Source organism: Procambarus clarkii, chromosome 20 (genome assembly GCF_040958095.1).
Source record: "Procambarus clarkii isolate CNS0578487 chromosome 20, FALCON_Pclarkii_2.0, whole genome shotgun sequence".
NCBI classification, from domain to species: Eukaryota; Metazoa; Arthropoda; class Malacostraca; order Decapoda; family Cambaridae; genus Procambarus; species Procambarus clarkii.
Window position 1 is genome coordinate 44,913,395 of NC_091169.1, and position 18,109 is coordinate 44,931,503.

Here is an 18,109-nt window from a genome sequence, read left to right on the forward strand (position 1 = left end):
AACAGAGTTAGTATAAATGGATACTAATGTTACGATAATATTGTTAGTGGAGTGCCTCAAGGCTCTGTCCTGGGACCTCTGTTGTTTATAATATATATAAATGATTTAGATTCAGGTTTGAGTAGCAACATTTGCAAATTTGCCGTTGATACGAAAATCGGTAGGGAAATTAACACGGAAGAAGACTCACTATCACTTCAAGTTGATCTAAATAGGGTTTTGAAATGGTCAAAAGATTGGCAGATGCAGTTTAATGCTGATAAATGTAAAGTTTTGAAGCTAGGTAATGATAGTGTTACAAGATATAAGCTGGATTATATATTAGACGAGGAGGGGGAGTAGCCATATATGTTAGGGAGCCATAAATGTAGTCTCAAAGAGGGAATCAAAACTGAGCCACACACAGAAACTATTTGGATAGAATTAAACGAAAAACCAAATAATATTATAATAGGAGTTATATATAGGCCACCAAATTTAGACAGAATGGAAGCAAAGCATCTATGGGATGAAATATCTAGAGCATCTAGATCTAACAGTATTTATGTCATGGGTGACTTTAATTTTAGTGGAATAAACTGGTTGAACAAAACAGGGAATAGTGAAGCAGAAGATTTTCTAGAATTAATTGACGATTGCTTTCTTACGCAACACATTAAGGAACCAACGCGGGAAAATAATATTTTAGATTTAGTGTTAACTAACAGCGAAACACAAATTAATGACATCGAAATAGGGAGTGAGCTAGGGAACAGTGATCACAAAGTAATCAGATTTAGCATAGAATGGAATAGACCTGTGGGAGAAAATTCTGTTTTCCAGATTTACGAAAAGCTGATTTTAATAGCCTAAGAAATTTTTTGGGTCAAATAGATTGGAAAGTCTTGGGTATGGGGTGTGGGCCGGTCTTGGAGCGAGACATGAACCCAGCGATAGGTGACGTAAAAGGGGATTTCGATGTGGATTTAATATATAACTTATTTAAGAATATTCTAAACAAAGCACAGGAACGTAGTATACTATACAAATTGAATAGATCGAATACTAATGACCCAAAGTGGATAACAAAGAATTTAAAGAACCTTATAGGTAAAAAGAGAGCTTGGTACAAAAGGATTAAGAATGGGGAAGTCAGTTTAGAACAGGAATTCATACAACTGGTTAGAAATGTTAAAAAAGAGATTAGGAAAGCAAAAAGAAACTATGAGGTTCGCATAGCAGAGCAAGCAAAGTCAAATCCTAAAGGGTTTTTTCAATTACATCGAACTAAGACTAGGGAAAGGATAGGTCCATTAAAAACTGAGACAGGTCAAATAACGGATAATGACAAGGAGATGAGTAGTATTTTTAACAAATATTTTATATCTTTATTTACTAAAGAAGAACTTAACAATATGCCTTCAGCCGAACAAGTCTATGTGGGTGGGGATGAGGACAGGTTGACTAGTTTAGCAGTTACCAGGGAGGATGTAATTAAACAATTAGTAAAACTAAAACCAAACAAATCCCCAGGGCTGGATGAAGTGTTTGCCAGGGTGCTTAAAGAATGCAAAGAGGAGCTTTCCGAGCCACTGTCTACCATATTTAATAAATCAATAGAGTTAGGCAGAGTGCCAGAGTCATGGAAGGTAGCTAATGTGGTACCAATTTTTAAGAAAGGAGATAGACCACTTGCGTCAAACTATCGGCCAATTAGCCTAACGTCTATTGTGGGAAAGTTACTTGAATCAATAATTGCAAATACAATTCGTCTCCATCTTGAAAAACATAAATTAATAAATGAGTCGCAACATGCAGGCGATGAGTCACAATAACGTGGCTGAAGTATGTTGACCAGACCAAACACTAGAAGTTGAAGCGACGACGACGTTTCGGTCCGTCCTGGACCATTCTCAAGTCGATTGTGAGTCGCAACATGGTTTTACAAATGGCCGTTCATGTTTAACAAATTTGCTAACTTTTTATTCCAGTATAGATGAGGCCGTTGATAGTGGTAAGGATTGTGATGTTGTGTACCTTGACTTTAGCAAAGCTTTTGATACAGTGCCACATGAAAGACTAATTAAAAAAATAGAAGCTCATGGTATTGGGGGTGCTATATTAAGTTGGATTAAGGCATGGCTATTCCAAAGGAAACAGAGAGTTAGTATAAATGGGGTTAAGTCAGAGTGGGATAATGTTGTTAGTGGAGTACCTCAGGGCTCTGTCCTGGGTCCTCTGTTGTTTATAATATATATAAATGATTTAGATTCAGGTTTGAGTAGCAACATCTGCAAATTTGCAGATGATACAAAAATCGGAAGGGAAATCAACACGAAAGAAGACTCGCTATCACTTCAAGTTGATCTAAATAGGGTTTTAAAATGGTCAAAAGACTGGCAGATGTAGTTTAATGCTAATAAATGTAAAGTTTTGAGGCTAGGTAATGATGATAGAGTTACAAGATACGAGCTAGATGGTGTTGAGATTGCGAAGTCGAATTGCGAAAGGGATCTGGGAGTTATGATTATTAAGAATTTAAAACCAAAGGTTCAATGCATGAATGTTCGTAATAAGGCAAATAGGACACTGGGATTTATTAATCGAAGCGTTAGTAACAAGACACCTGGTGTGGTTCTTCATCTATATCTTGCTCTGGTTAGGCCCCATTTAGATTATGCAGTTCAGTTTTGGTCGCCGTACTATAGAATGGATATATATTCACTTGAACGTGTCCAGCGTAGGATGACAAAGTTAATTCCCCAAATTAGAAATCTTTCATATGAAGAAAGATTAACTAAGCTTAAATTGCATTCACTGGAAAGGCGAAGTTAGGGGTGACATGATAGAGGTTTACAAGTGGATGAATGGACATATCAAAGGGGATATTAAAGGAGCATTAAAAGTATCAACACAAGACAGAATGCGAAACAATGGGCATAAATTGGATAAGTTTAGATTTAGGAAAGACTTAGGTAAATACTGGTTCGGTAACAGGGTTGTTGATTTGTGGAACCAATTACCACGAAACGTAGTGGAGGTGGGGTCCCTCGATTGTTTCAAGCGTGGGCTGTACATGTATATGAGTGGGATTGGGTGGTTATAAATAGGAGCTGCCTCGTATGAGCCAATAGGCCTTCTGCAGTTACCTTTGTTCTTATGTTCTTTTGCAAGCCTGCAGAAAAAAGCCTCACCTCTCAAGTAAGAAGAAAGCTTGCAAACCAGCATGGTCTACGCAGCAGGCGGTAAGCACACACTGCAATACAACCAAGTACAGTTATACCAGACACACACCACAATTCCCCTTCGTCTCCTACAAGCCCTGCAGGGGACGAAACGCCGTCCCAGCGAATACGGGCAATTCTTGCTGATTTTGTACGGTTTCTGCAATTCGTCGCAGCAACAGGGGTCCCCTCTTCACACACAAGGATCACAGCCCGGGCACAAGAGGTGACCTCACGCGTGATCTATACTCGTCACCGAGGGTACTCCGCATCCCGCGACACGCTAAGGCGACAATCTCTTTCACCAGAGATCTAAAGAATCACTATGTTGCTGGAAGAGCAACGCCTACCATACCTACATCTGGCGCGGATCCATCAAGCTCTCCATATCCCTGAAGGAGGCGTGTTCTGTCTGTCATGTAGAGTGGGGGATTTCCTTGACAGTTGTTGTCGGTGAGGAGGCTCCATTGGAATCTCCCCCCCCCCCTTCCCCATTGAGTACCCCCCAAAATGTACTGAGCATTGAAGTGGAATGCTCAGCTAAGTTGCACACTCTCGCAGCACCCAAGGTGAAACTCCTTGGGTGCTGCAAAATCTTACTGAAGCGACCATACGAGTCATAAATACTCATACTCCGCCCAAGTAAAACAGAAACAAGCAACACTTACTGGGCCAGCCAGAGGCTTAGGGCCCGCGCAGGAATATCCCTGCAGAAAAAAATCATCTGGTTTTGACTTCCAAACACACTTTCTTGATCGTCTCTTTCTCTTTTACAACTTGTTCCTACGTCTCTTTTATTTCTTCTTTATACTTTTCTAGTTCTTTATTAACCTGCTCTATATGAGTTGTCAAGAAAGTTTCTCTTTGTATATCCTTGCCTACCTCTATGTTAGCCCTCAGGATTCCTTGGAGTTGTTCACCTTATGAGTCTACTTTCTTGTTTATTTCTTCAAATTCACTACTCTTCACTTTCCATTGTCTTTCTCTAGTTCCTTGATTTGTTCCTCTTGAATCTTTACCTTGTACGTTAATGCAGTAATTTTCTTACCTTGCTGAAGAATACTTCCTTTTAAAGAGCGAAACTCACTCCTGAGAGCTCCATTTTCTTCTAATTCAAGTACTTTTTCTTCATACTTCTTTAGCATATCCTCAATTATCTCTAACCTGCCAAAACTCATTATATCTTGTGGCGAGAATCCTTTGAAACAATCACCTGTTGGTGTGTTTACATACATGTCCCGTGGTGGCGGCCATCTTTGTTGTTGACGATAGTTTGCTGTAGAACATAAACTTTTTCAACCAAGAATTTTCATTCACTTTCATTTTCTTTTATGTTATTTACTTCCCTCAACCCTTATGGACACCACTTACAGCCCTCAGCCTGTGCCCAATACTTAGGTAATTTTATATTCCTGGAGCCAGATTCATGAAAGCACTTACGCAAGCACTTACGAACGTATACATCTTTCCTCAATCTTTGACGGCTTTCGTTACATTTATTAAACAGTTTACAAGCATGAAAACTTCCCATTCGACTGTTGTTATTGTTATAAACAGCCTCCTGGTGGTTCGGAGCTCATTAACTGTTTAATAATTGGAAACAAAGCCGCCAAAGATTGAGAAAAGATGTACAGGTTCGTAAGTGTTTGCGTAAGTGCTTTCGTGAATCTGACTCCTGGAGCTTGCTGCCGTGTGACGCCTGCCTCCTCGCACTCCGCTCACACCCTCACTCTGTATTCACCTAGTTGTGTTTGTGGGGGTTGAACTCTGGCTCTTTCGGCTCGCCTCTCAACTGTCAATCAACTGTTTACTAACTACTTTTTTTTCCACACCACACACACACCCCAGGAAGCAGCCCGTGACAGCTGACAAACTCCCTGGTTCCTATTTATTGCTAGGTAACAGGGGCATTCAGGGTGAAAGAAACTTTGCCCATTTGTTTCTGCCTCGTGCGGGAATCGGACCCGCGCCACAGAATTACAAGTCCTGCGCGCTATCCCTCAGGCTACGAGGCCCCTGTAGTCTGTGTGTGTGTGTGTGTACTCACCTAATTGTGCTTGCGGGGGTTGAGCTCTGGCTCTTTGGTCCCGCCTCTCAACCGTCAATCAACAGGTGTACAGATTCCTGAGCCTACTGGGCTCTATCATATCTACACTTGAAACTGTGTATGGAGTCAGCCTCCACCACATTACTTCCTAATGCATCCCATTTGTCAACCACTCTGATACTAAAAAAAGTTCTTTCTAATATCTCTGTGCCTCATTTGGGCACTCAGTTTCCACCTGTGTCCCCTTGTGCGTGTTCCCCTTGGGTTAAATAGCCTGTCTTTATCTACCCTATCAATTCCCTTGAGAATCTTGAATGTGGTGATGATGTCCCTCCTAACTCTTCTGTCTTCTAACGAAGTGAGGTTTAATTCCCGTAGTCTCTCCTCGTAGCTCATACCTTTCAGCTCGGGTACTACTCTGGTGGTAAACCTTTGAACCTTTTCCAGTTTAGTCTTATCCTTGACTAGATATGGACTCCATGCTGGGGCTGAATACTCCAGGATTGGCCTGACATATGTGGTATACAAAGTTCTGAATGATTCCTTATACAAGTTTCTAAATGCCGTTCGTATGTTGGCCAGCCTGGCATATGCCGCTGATGTTATCCGCTTGATATGTGCTGCAGGAGACAGGTCTGGCGTGATATCAACCCCCAAGTCTTTTCCTCTCTCTGACTCATGAAGAATTTCATCTCCCAGATGATATGTAGTATCTGGCCTCCTGCTCCCTACCCCTATCTTCATTACATTACATTTGCTTGGGTTAAACTCTAACAACCATTTGTTCGACCATTCCTTCAGCTTGTCCAGGTCTTCTTCAAACTTTAAGCAGTCCTCCTCTGTCTTAATCCTTCTCATAATTTTGGCATCGTCAGCAAAAATTGAGAGAAATGAATCTATACCCTCCGGGAGATCATTTACATATATCAGAAACAAGATAGGACCGAGTACAGAGCCCTGTGGGACTCCACTGGTGACTTCACGCCAATCAGAGGTCTCACCCCTCACCGTAACTCTCTGCTTCCTATTGCTTAGGTACTCCCTTATTCACTGGAGCACCTTACCAGCTACACCTACCTGTCTCTCCAGCTTATGTGCCAGCCACACGTGTGTGTGTGTGTGTGTGTGTGTGTACTCACCTATTTGTGCTTGTGGGGGTTGAGCGTTGGCTCTTTGGTCCCGCCTCTCAACTGCCAATCAACTGGTGTACAGATTCCTGAGCCTACTGGGCTCTATCGTGTGTGTGTGTGTGTGTGTGTGTGTGTGTGTGTGTGTGTGTGTGTGTGTGTATATGTGTGTGTGTGTGTGTGTGTGTGTGTACTCACCTAATTGTGCTTGCGGGGGTTGAGCTCTGGCTCTTTGGTCCCGTGTGTTTGTGTGTGTGTGTGTGTGTGTAATTACCTAAGTGTAATTACCTAAGTGTAGTTACAGGATGAGAGCTACGCTCGTGGTGTCCCGTCTTCCCAGCACTCTTTGTCATATAACGCTTTGAAACTACTGACGGTCTTGGCCTCCACCACCTTCTCACTTAGCTTGTTCCAACCGTCTACCACTCTATTTGCGAAGGTGAATTTTCTTATATTTCTTCGGCATCTGTGTTTAGCTAGTTTAAATCTATGACCTCTTGTTCTTGAAGTGCCAGGTCTCAGGAATCCTTCCCTGTCGATTTTATCAATTCCTGTTACTATTTTGTACGTAGTGATCATATCACCTCTTTTTCTTCTGTCTTCTAGTTTTGGCATGTTTAATGCTTCCAACCTCTCCTCGTAGCTCTTGCCCTTCAGTTCTGGGAGCCACTTCGTAGCATGTCTTTGCACCTTTTCCAGTTTGTTGATGTGCTTCTTAAGATATGGGCACCACACAACAGCTGCATATTCTAGCTTTGGCCTAACAAAAGTCATGAACAATTTCTTTAGTATATCGCCATCCATGTATTTAAATGCAATTCTGAAGTTAGAATATTATTAGTGTGTGTATTAGTTAGAATATATTAGTGTGTGTGTGTGTGTGTGTGTGTGTGTGTGTGTGTGTGTGTGTGTGTGTGTGTGTGTGTGTGTGTGTGTGTGTGTGTGTGAGAATATATGTTTGGGCCCCAGGCGGGGAGGTATATAAAATTGGCATACTGACCTTGTTTAACGAGGTAAGCCTTACATTCTATATAATGGACGCTACAAAACTGGACCCCTTGTCATATGTGTGTGTGCCTGGTACCCCTGACCTCGTCACATATGACCTTGCCACTCTTGATATTGTTCCTGAGTGCCATATTTCCTAGTTACGAAATTAGGTATAGTTTGTGACCGACCAAAATATTTTTGTCCTCTTTAATGTGTGTAGAGTTCATCATTGAACAGGTAAAAGAAACCAGGAATATAAAGAACGAGGAGTGACTGTGAATAAGAGGTGTGGTGGTCACATTTCTATATATCTAGAATGCGTTTAGAAAGCTTTAGTTCTCATTGGTTGAATTAAAACTTCTTTTATTTCCCTCTGATTGTGTTATCTATGAGTCCAAGAAATGTGTAAGTACTTCATTCATAATGATGTGCTGCCGGGAATCTTAGCGAAGTATCCACAATTTGCTTACTGTAGGTGCAGCCTGCACATGACTGTAAAGCTGCCTCCCAGTTGGGTGGGTGTGGAGCACATGACTGTAAAGCTGCCTCCCAGTTGGGTGGGTGTGGAGCACATGACTGTAAAGCTGCCCCCCAGTTGGGTAGGTGTGGAGCACATGACTGTAAAGCTGCCGCCCAGTTGGGTGGGTGTGGAGCACATGACTGTAAAGCTGCCTCCCAGTTGGGTGGGTGTGGAGCACATGACTGTAAAGCTCCCTCCCAGTTGGGTGGGTGTGGAGCACATGACTGTAAAGCTGCCTCCCAGTTGGGTGGGTGTGGAGCACATGACTGTAAAGCTGCCTCCCAGTTGGGTGGGTGTGGAGTACAAGACTGTAAAGCTGCCTCCCAGTTGGGTGGGTGTGGAGCACATGACTAAAGCTGCCTCCCAGTTGGGTGGGTGTGGAGCACATGACTGTAAAGCTGCCTCCCAGTTGGGTGGGTGTGGAGCACATGACTGTAAAGCTGCCTCCCAGTTGGGTGGGTGTGGAGCACATGACTGTAAAGCTGCCTCCCAGTTGGGTGGGTGTGGAGTACAAGACTGTAAAGCTGCCTCCCAGTTGGGTGTGTGTGGAGCATATGACTGTAAAGCTGCCTCCCAGTTGGGTGGGTGTGGAGCACATGACTGTAAAGCTGCCGCCCAGTTGGGTGGGTGTGGAGCACATGACTGTAAAGCTGCCGCCCAGTTGGGTGGGTGTGGAGCACATGACTGTAAAGCTGCCGCCCATTTGGGTGGGTGTGGAGCATTTGACTATAAAGCTGCCGCCCAGTTGGGTGGGTGTGGAGCACATGACTGTAAAGCTGCCTCCCAGTTGGGTGGGTGTGGAGCACATGACTGTAAAGCTGCCTCCCAGTTGGGTGGGTGTGGAGCACATGGCTGTAAAGCTGCCTCCCAGTTGGGTGGGTGTGGAGCACATGACTGTAAAGCTGCCTCCCAGTTGGGTGGGTGTGGAGCACATGACTGTAAAGCTGCCTCCCAGTTGGGTGGGTGTGGAGCACATGGCTGTAAAGCTGCCTCCCAGTTGGGTGGGTGTGGAGCACATGGCTGTAAAGCTGCCTCCCAGTTGGGTGGGTGTGGAGCACATGGCTGTAAAGCTGCCGCCCAGTTGGGTGGGTGTGGAGCACATGACTGTAAAGCTGCCGCTCAGTTGGGTGGTGTGGAGCACATGACTGTAAAGCTGCCGCCCAGTTGGGTGGGTGTGGAGCACATGGCTGTAAAGCTGCCGCCCAGTTGGGTGGGTGTGGAGCACATGACTGTAAAGCTGCCGCCCAGTTGGGTGGGTGTGGAGCACATGACTGTAAAGCTGCCGCCCAGTTGGGTGGGTGTGGAGCAAGACTAGTAACTGTGTGACTCACCATAGATGTAGAGTGCCTTGTATAGTGACTGTTGTGAGCCTCTTGTTGAATCACTTGTATAATAAAAAGATTACTGATATGTATATGTATTTGAGTTAATGATTGTATATATATATATATATATATATATATATATATATATATATGTATATAACATTAACAATTGTGTAACAAGCTTCAAACGATTGTCACTTGCTCAGCTAAACGAAGTATGGGGTTCAGTTCCTGAACCCCATACATAATCCTGAACATAATGAGGTTCAGTTCCTGAAACCCATAATATGCCTCTGTAACCCTTTCCACTACCGCCCACGGGATGGCTATAAGGGGAACATAATAAGGAAATAAACTGAATTACTTCCCTCAGTCTGAACCCGGCTCTCCCCACGCTGACAGAAGCCAGCACATCCTTACAACAGTGACTCACTATTTACACACTTTACCCACGACTCAAACTGATGACGTTCGAACCTTCTCGAACAGTGTATTTCTTCACTTCCTATGTTCGAGTCGCATCCACGACTACAGATACAGACAGATTTAAGGCGGAAAATTTGTCAATCCTAAAACTATTTTATCGGGATTTTCATAAGACCCATTCATACATATACATATACATATACCTTGAAAATTAGACATATAATGCTGTATCAGGATGAATACACGGATGAGGAGAATACAAGATAAAGAGAACTACAAGGATAAGGAGAAATACAAAGATAAGGATAACTACAAAGATAAGGAGACATACAAAGGGTGATGTTAAGGAAGAGTTAGAGGTGGTAGAGGACTGACCTGAGCACGGTGTGTGTGGTAGAGGACTGACCTGAGCACGGTGTGTGTGGTAGAGGACTGACCTGAGCACGGTGTGTGTGGTAGAGGACTGACCTGAGCACGGTGTGTGTGGTAGAGGGCTGACCTGAGCACGGTGTGTGTGGTAGAGGACTGGCCTGAGCACGGTGTGTGTGGTAGAGGACCGACCTGAGCACGGTGTGTGTGGTAGAGGACTGACCTGAGCACGGTGTGTGTTGTAGAGGACTGACCTGAGCACGGTGTGTGTGGTAGAGGGCTGACCTGAGCACGGTGTGTGTGGTAGAGGACTGGCCTGAGCACGGTGTGTGTGGTAGAGGACTGACCTGAGCACGGTGTGTGTGGTAGAGGACTGACCTGAGCACGGTGTGTGTTGTAGAGGACTGACCTGAGCACGGTGTGTGTGGTAGAGGACTGACCTTAGCACGGTGTGTGTGGTAGAGAGAGCTGACCTGAGCACGGTGTGTGTGGTAGAGGACTGACCTGAGCACGGTGTGTGTTGTAGAGGACTGACCTGAGCACGGTGTGTGTGGTAGAGGACTGACCTGAGCACGGTGTGTGTGGTAGAGAGAGCTGACCTGAGCACGGTGTGTGTGGTAGAGGACTGACCTGAGCACGGCGTGTGTGGTAGAGAGGACTGACCTGAGCACGGTGTGTGTGGTAGAGGACTGACCTGAGCACGGTGTGTGTGGCAGAGGGCTGACCTGAGCACGGCGTGTGTGGAGAGGACTGACCTGAGCACGGTGTGTGTGGTAGAGGACTGACCTGAGCACGGTGTGTGTGGTAGAGGGCTGACCTGAGCACGGTGTGTGTGGTAGAGGACTGACCTGAGCACGGTGTGTGTGGTAGAGAGAGCTGACCTGAGCACGGTGTGTGTGGTAGAGGATTGACCTGAGCACGGTGTGTGTGGTAGAGAGAGCTGACCTGAGCACGGTGTGTGTGGTAGAGGACTGACCTGAGCACGGTGTGTGTGGTAGAGAGAGCTGACCTGAGCACGGTGTGTGTGGTAGAGGACTGACCTGAGCACGGTGTGTGTGGTAGAGGACTGACCTGAGCACGGTGTGTGTGGTAGAGAGAGCTGACCTGAGCACGGTGTGTGTGGTAGAGGACTGACCTGAGCACGGTGTGTGTGGTAGAGGGCTGACCTGAGCACGGTGTGTGTGGTAGAGAGGACTGACCTGAGCACGGTGTTTGTGGTAGAGGACTGACCTGAGCACGGTGTGTGTGGTAGAGAGAGCTGACCTGAGCACGGTGTGTGTGGTAGAGGACTGACCTGAGCACGGTGTGTGTGGTAGAGGGCTGACCTGAGCACGGTGTGTGTGGTAGAGGACTGACCTGAGCACGGTGTGTGTGGTAGAGAGAGCTGACATGAGCACGGTGTGTGTGGTAGAGAGGACTGACCTGAGCACGGTGTGTGTGGTAGAGAGAGCTGACCTGAGCACGGTGTGTGTGGTAGAGGACTGACCTGAGCACGGTGTGTGTGGTAGAGGGCTGACCTGAGCACGGTGTGTGTGGTAGAGGACTGACCTGAGCACGGTGTGTGTGGTAGAGAGAGCTGACCTGAGCACGGTGTGTGTGGTAGAGAGGACTGACCTGAGCACGGTGTGTGTGGTAGAGGACTGACCTGAGCACGGTGTGTGTGGTAGAGGACTGACCTGAGCACGGTGTGTGTGGTAGAGGGCTGACCTGAGCACGGTGTGTGTGGTAGAGGACTGACCTAAGCACGGTGTGTGTGGTAGAGGACTGACCTGAGCACGGTGTTTGTGGTAGAGAGAGCTGACCTGAGCACGGTGTGTGTGGTAGAGGACTGACCTGAGCACGGTGTGTGTGGTAGAGGGCTGACCTGAGCACGGTGTGTGTGGTAGAGGACTGACCTGAGCACGGTGTGTGTGGTAGAGGACTGACTTGAGCACAGTGTGTGTGGTAGAGGACTGACCTGAGCACGGTGTTTGTGGTAGAGGACTGACCTGAGCACGGTGTGTGTGGTAGAGAGAGCTGACCTGAGCACGGTGTGTGTGGTAGAGGACTGACCTGAGCACGGCGTGTGTGGTAGAGATGACTGACCTGAGCACGGTGTGTGTGGTAGAGGGCTGACCTGAGCACGGTGTGTGTGGTAGAGAGGACTGACCTGAGCACGGTGTGTGTGGTAGAGGACTGACCTGAGCACGGCGAGTGTGGTAGAGAGGACTGACCTGAGCACGGCGAGTGTGGTAGAGAGGACTGACCTGAGCACGATGTGTGTGGTAGAGGACTGACCTGAGCACGGCGAGTGTGGTAGAGAGGACTGACCTGAGCACGGTGTGTGTGGTAGAGAGGACTGACCTGAGCACGGTGTGTGTGGTAGTCAGGACTGACCTGAGCACGGCGTGTGTGGTAGAGAGGATGAAGGTGGGGCTGGGCGCCGTGTAGATGAGGAGTGCGAGGAGGGTAGCCAACACCAGGCTCACCAGCACCGTCTTCAGGTGACGTCTGTACAGCCCCTGTAACACAACACTCTCCCTTAGCGTCATGCACCTCTCTATCTCTCTCTACCTCTCTATTTCTCTCTATCTATCTCTCTCTTTCTCTTCACAAACAGTATTACAAATACAAATGACTATCTCTTGGTGATGCTACATGCCACACAGGAAGACTCGTGGTGTGGACTTCCCTATTCTCATGTTATAGGTTCTCCTGGCCTCAAATAATTCAATCCAATATTCTAGGGTTATATAAAGCCTAAGGGAAAAGAGCCATCAGTTTACTGGGTGAAAATCAATAGTATAATAAGCTATTTATATATGTACAAACTACATGAAACTTAGTAATCATTGGCACTCCAAACTGGAACTTAGATGGTGCTAAGTTAAACTCCTCAAGCACCAGATATATTAATATTACAACACTGATACGTTACACTTGGCTAGATGAAGCTAAGTTAAACTACACACCAGCTTAATTGACATACAACTCAGTAACATTGGTGCACTAGACTGCATTTAAAATGCGGCTAAGTTAAGTTATCACAGGTCGGGGTCAATGTGAACTTTATCAAAACTATACAGTCACTATGGACTATCAATGTCAAAAGTCAACAGACTCAACAAAGTTAGAGTCACTGGAACTTACTCAAAACTTAAGTCCCCATGAGCAGGCAGATTTCAAAGTCAGTAACCACTGAAACAAAAAGTTAAATCCCAAATGACTTAGCAAACGTCAAAATCCCCACCTGGACTAACAAATATAAAGTCACTTTAAACCATGATATATACAAGTCAAATAAATGTGATACACTAATAATAATAATAATAATAATAATAATAATAATAATAATAATAATAATAATAATAATAATAATAATAATAAAATAATAATAAAATAATAATAATAATAATCGCAATTCACAATGACGACATTCTTATCTTAAATGATATGAAAATACACAAGTGTTGCTCCTCAGAGCTCAAACAATAACAGCCTGTCTCTGAAGTGTCGCCCAGGTCAATGAGGAGAGGCACCAGGACACCCTCTGGGGGACAGGCACATCAGGGGCCAGATTCACGAAGCTCTTACGCAAGCACTTACGAACGTGTACATCTTTCGTCAATCTTTGACGGCTTTGGTTACATTCATTAAATAGTTTACATGCAAGAAAACATCCCAGTCAACTGTTGTTATTGTTATAAACAGCCTCCTGTTGCTTCGGAGCTCATTAACTGTTTAAGGAGACGCCGCTAAAGATTGAAAAAAGATATACAGGTTCGTAAGTGCTTGCGTAACTGCTTTGTAAATCTGGCCCCAGGACAGTACCAAGTGTACTCACCAACAACCTCTATACTGCCCTCTCAGGGTGCACTTAATAATACACTGATTATACTCTTTACCGGTACTAAATGTACTTCAACATTCGCAGATGTTCACTTTCATAGTAATCATATAATAGAGTAGTTACACCATTACAACACTGTGGCGGGACCGAAGAGCTATAGCTCAACCCCCCGCAAGAGCTACCAACCAAGGCAACCATGGTGTCTACAACCACCAACACCACCACTATTACCTAGTGCGACAACCACCACCACCACCACCACTATTATCTTGTAGGAGAACTACCACCACCACTACCTTATGGGTTAGCCACCATCATGTCTCCACCACCTTGTTGGACCAGTACCACTACCATCCCCCACTTTAACACGATCCGTCACTATTACAATCCTCCCACCATCACCACAATCACCCCCACTACCTTTACCACAATCATCCCACCACCATCATCACAACAATCACTCCCACCACCACCAATATCATCACCACAATCACTCCACCGCCATCATCACGAGAATCACCACTACTACCACCACAGTCATCACCACCACAATCCCCTCCCCCCCCCCCACCAGTATGTACCCCCCTCCCAAGACTCAAGTTACAACCTTCTGGCACTGTGGTCATCTCTAGAGTTTTTCAGATTACATCATCAATCTCTTGGAGCTCCGGGGAATGAGAGACGACATTTTACTGCCATTCGCACACCCGGCCTCATCTGTCTTCATTGCAGCCAACTTAGGCGCAAGTTTGGCCAAGTTTTGGCCCATGTAAGTCTGGCAGAAGAGAAGGTGTTGGAGAAGCTGCCCGATTCATTACTTATTGATGTACCTGCAAAATAGAGCATTGAACAATGCAACTAACACCTGTTGTTAATTATGTGCTCGAGCGCTCTCCTCTTACTGCTGTCTTCTCAGTATTAATGCTACACTGAGGATGTACTGGAATATTAATGCTGCCCTGAGGATGCATTGGAATAATAATGCTACACTGAGGATACATTGGAATATTAATATGATTCTGTGAGTATACATGAATGTTATTAAATAAATACCAGCTGGGGGTACCCGGTGATGCCAGAGTCAAACAGGAAGGTCGCACCATTCAAGACATAACAGCCCCACAACCCAAACTTACAATAATAATAAAACAACGGAAACACTCTTGGGATACAAAAAAAGCTCAGACTTCATGAGGGATCATGGGAGTCGCAATAGGAGCCCACCTTATTTGAAGGGGACAATGGGGACGACTTCGACCTATCGAGGTCCCCTACCACCCTTCAGTCACACTACAAAGTTGGATGAGGCTGCAAACTAGCCGCCGGAGCGTTAGGCTTGTACTCTTGGACCGACAGATATTTCCTTTTATATAGGTTATATTTACGCCGATGATTCAAGATTAAAATAAAGACTGCTAGACACACAAAAACGAAAGAAAACTTAAATAAGACAATCTCTAAATAATATTAAATTAAAAAATTCGCGTAACTACAATGCTGGTGTTACAGAAATGCCAACAGTTTCGTAGAGAATTTGAGAAGGAAGCTTCCTGAAAGTGGCCTTTGACCTGACATCAAAGGTCTGGGCACTAAGCGCCCGGAGATATTACAAGATTCGCTCCAAAATTTGAAAAAGGAGAGTTTATTTGATTTGTAAACACGTGGCAGTTACAACTTCGTAGCCGATGCATAGAAAACTTTATTATTTTTTTTTTTACTAATACATCACATTTTTAAAGATACCTGATACCTGGTTGATGGGGTTCTGGGAGTTCTTCTACTCCCCAAGCCCGGCCCGAGGCCAGGCTTGACTTGTGAGAGTTTGGTCCACCAGGCTGTTGCTTGGAGCGGCCCGCAGGCCCACATACCCACCACAGCCCGGTTGGTCCGGCACTCCTTGGAGGAATAAATCTAGTTTTCTCTTGAAAATGTCCACGGTTGTTCCGGCAATATTTCTTATGCTTGCTGGGAGGACGTTGAACAACCGCGGACCTCTGATGTTTATACAGTGTTCTCTGATTGTGCCTATGGCACCTCTGCTCTTCACTGGTTCTATTCTGCATTTTCTTCCATATCGTTCACTCCAGTACGTTGTTATTTTACTGTGTAGATTTGGTACTTGGCCCTCCAGGATCTTCCAGGTGTATATTTTTTTATATCTCTCTCGTCTTCTTTCTAGTGAGTACATTTGGATTAGATGATCCGTAAAGAACGCGACTGATTGAAAGGACGAGTTCAATCAGGAAGAATTGTTGAATAACAACACGTAATTAAATATTTTCCTAAAATCCGCCATCACAGGCCTTGGCGAAGTCTGACAACAGTACTGACGAGTATAGCAACATGTTAGTCACTTTTTTCACGAAATAGATCAATTCATTAAATCCAGATGTATTAGTTAAATTTAAAGCATGGTAATATTAACGTTTTCTAAGCATCGGCTTCGATAGGTCAGGTGACTTACTTGAGTTTGTAAGTTTCTGGTAAGGCATAACAGCTGCATTTTTTATAGTGGCCAATCGATAAATCGAGCTGGTCACCAAGGGCAGTGTATTAATTATAATTATGTGCGTGTTCTTATCACATATATACTTCACTGACATTGTATTACACCGTCGGGATAAATTCCACTTGGGTGTCCATCACGCCGGTATATATACCTCACATAGCTATAATATATATATATATGTGTGTAGTATCTCCCTCCCTCATGGGTAGATGATGGTAGCACCTCCCTCCCTCATGGGTAGATGATGGTAGCACCTCCCTCCCTCATGGGTAGATGATGGTAGCACCTCCCTCCCTCATGGGTAGATGATGGTAGCACCTCCCTCCCTCATGGGTAGATGATGGTAGCACCTCCTTCCCTCACGGGTAGATGACAGGAGCAGATTTCTCTCCATGGGTAGATGATGGTAGCACCTCCCTCCCTCATGGGTAAATGATGGTAGCACCTCCCTCCCTCATGGGTAGATGATGGTAGCACCTCCCTCCCTCATGGGTAGATGACGGGAGCAGATTCCTCTTCATGGGTAGATGATGGTAGCAGTTCCTTACCCCATGGGTAGATGACGGTAGTACCTCCCTCCCTCATGGGTAGATGATGGGAGAGCCTCCCACCCCCACGAGTAGATGACGGGAGCAGTTCCCTCTCCCATGGGAAGATGACGGGACCAGTTCCCTCTCCCACGGGTAGATGATGGTAGCAGTTCCCTCTCCCATGGGTAGATGACGGTAGCAGATCTCTCCTCCAAAGGTTAAATGGCCTTAATGAGAAGAACAGATATTCAAGAGGGGACCCGATTATCAGAATGTCTTCACACAGCCTCGTACACAAATGCACACCTTGGTGTACACACACACACACACACACACACACACACACACACACACACACAGAGCTAAGGGACCAAAGAGCCAGAGCTCAACCCCCGCAAACACAACTAGGTGAGTACAACTAGGTGGGTGAGTACACACACACACACACACACACACACACACACACACACACACACACACACACACACACACACACACACACACACACACACACACACACACACACACACACACACACACAAACACACACACACACACACACACACACACACACACACACACACACACACACACACACACACACACACACACACACACACACACACACACACACACAGATTGGGCATAACATACACACAGATTGGGCATAACATACACACAGATTATGGCTACAAACAAACAAACAAACACAAACGAGTAGTTAACAGGTGGAATGCACTAGGCAGTGATGTGGTGGAGGCTGACTCCATACACAGTTTCAAATGTAGATATGATAGAGCCCAGTAGGCTCAGGAATCTGTACACCAGTTGATTGACAGTTTAGAGGCGGGACCAAAGAGCCAGAGCTCAACCCCCGTAAGCACAATTAGGTGAGTACACACACACGCGCGCGCGCGCACAAACACACACACACACACACACAACGAAGCAACAGAAGAATCCATGGTATAATAGGGCATGTATGGAAGCGAAGAAACTGAACAAAAGGGCGTGGAGGAACTTCCGGAATAACAGAACACCAGAAAGCAGAGAGAGATACCAGAGAACCAGGAATGAGTACGTCAGGGTAAGAAGAGAAGCAGAGAAAAGTTTTGAAAATGATATAGCAAACAAAGCCAAGACCGAACCAAAGCTACTCCACAGTCACATCAGAAGGAAAACAACAGTGAAAGAACAGGTATTGAAACTTAGAACAGGCGAGGACAGGTATACA

At 45.3% G+C, this 18,109-nt stretch overlaps 1 protein-coding gene across 4 annotated transcripts in view; it reads right to left on the reverse strand.

Annotated features, from left to right (window-relative positions):
- The window catches only part of LOC123755305 (galactosylceramide sulfotransferase), an 87,474-nt gene that overhangs the window by 48,155 nt on the left and 21,210 nt on the right, over nt 1–18,109 (reverse strand). The window contains exons 1-2 of one of the 4 annotated variants that reach the window (XM_045737797.2): nt 13,137–13,155; nt 12,384–12,508 (exon numbers count right to left, since the gene is read on the reverse strand). The exons of 1 other annotated variant lie outside the window; for it this stretch is intronic. Coding sequence is in view for 1 of the 3 variants with exons in the window: in XM_045737795.2 (XP_045593751.1) it covers nt 12,384–12,508 (125 nt within the window). In the remaining 2 variants the exon portion in view is untranslated. Of the gene's footprint in view, nt 1–10,637; nt 10,660–12,383; nt 12,509–13,136; nt 13,156–18,109 lie in introns of those variants that run through there. 2 more of the 4 variants (XM_045737795.2, XM_069327900.1) reach the window with 2 other exon arrangements.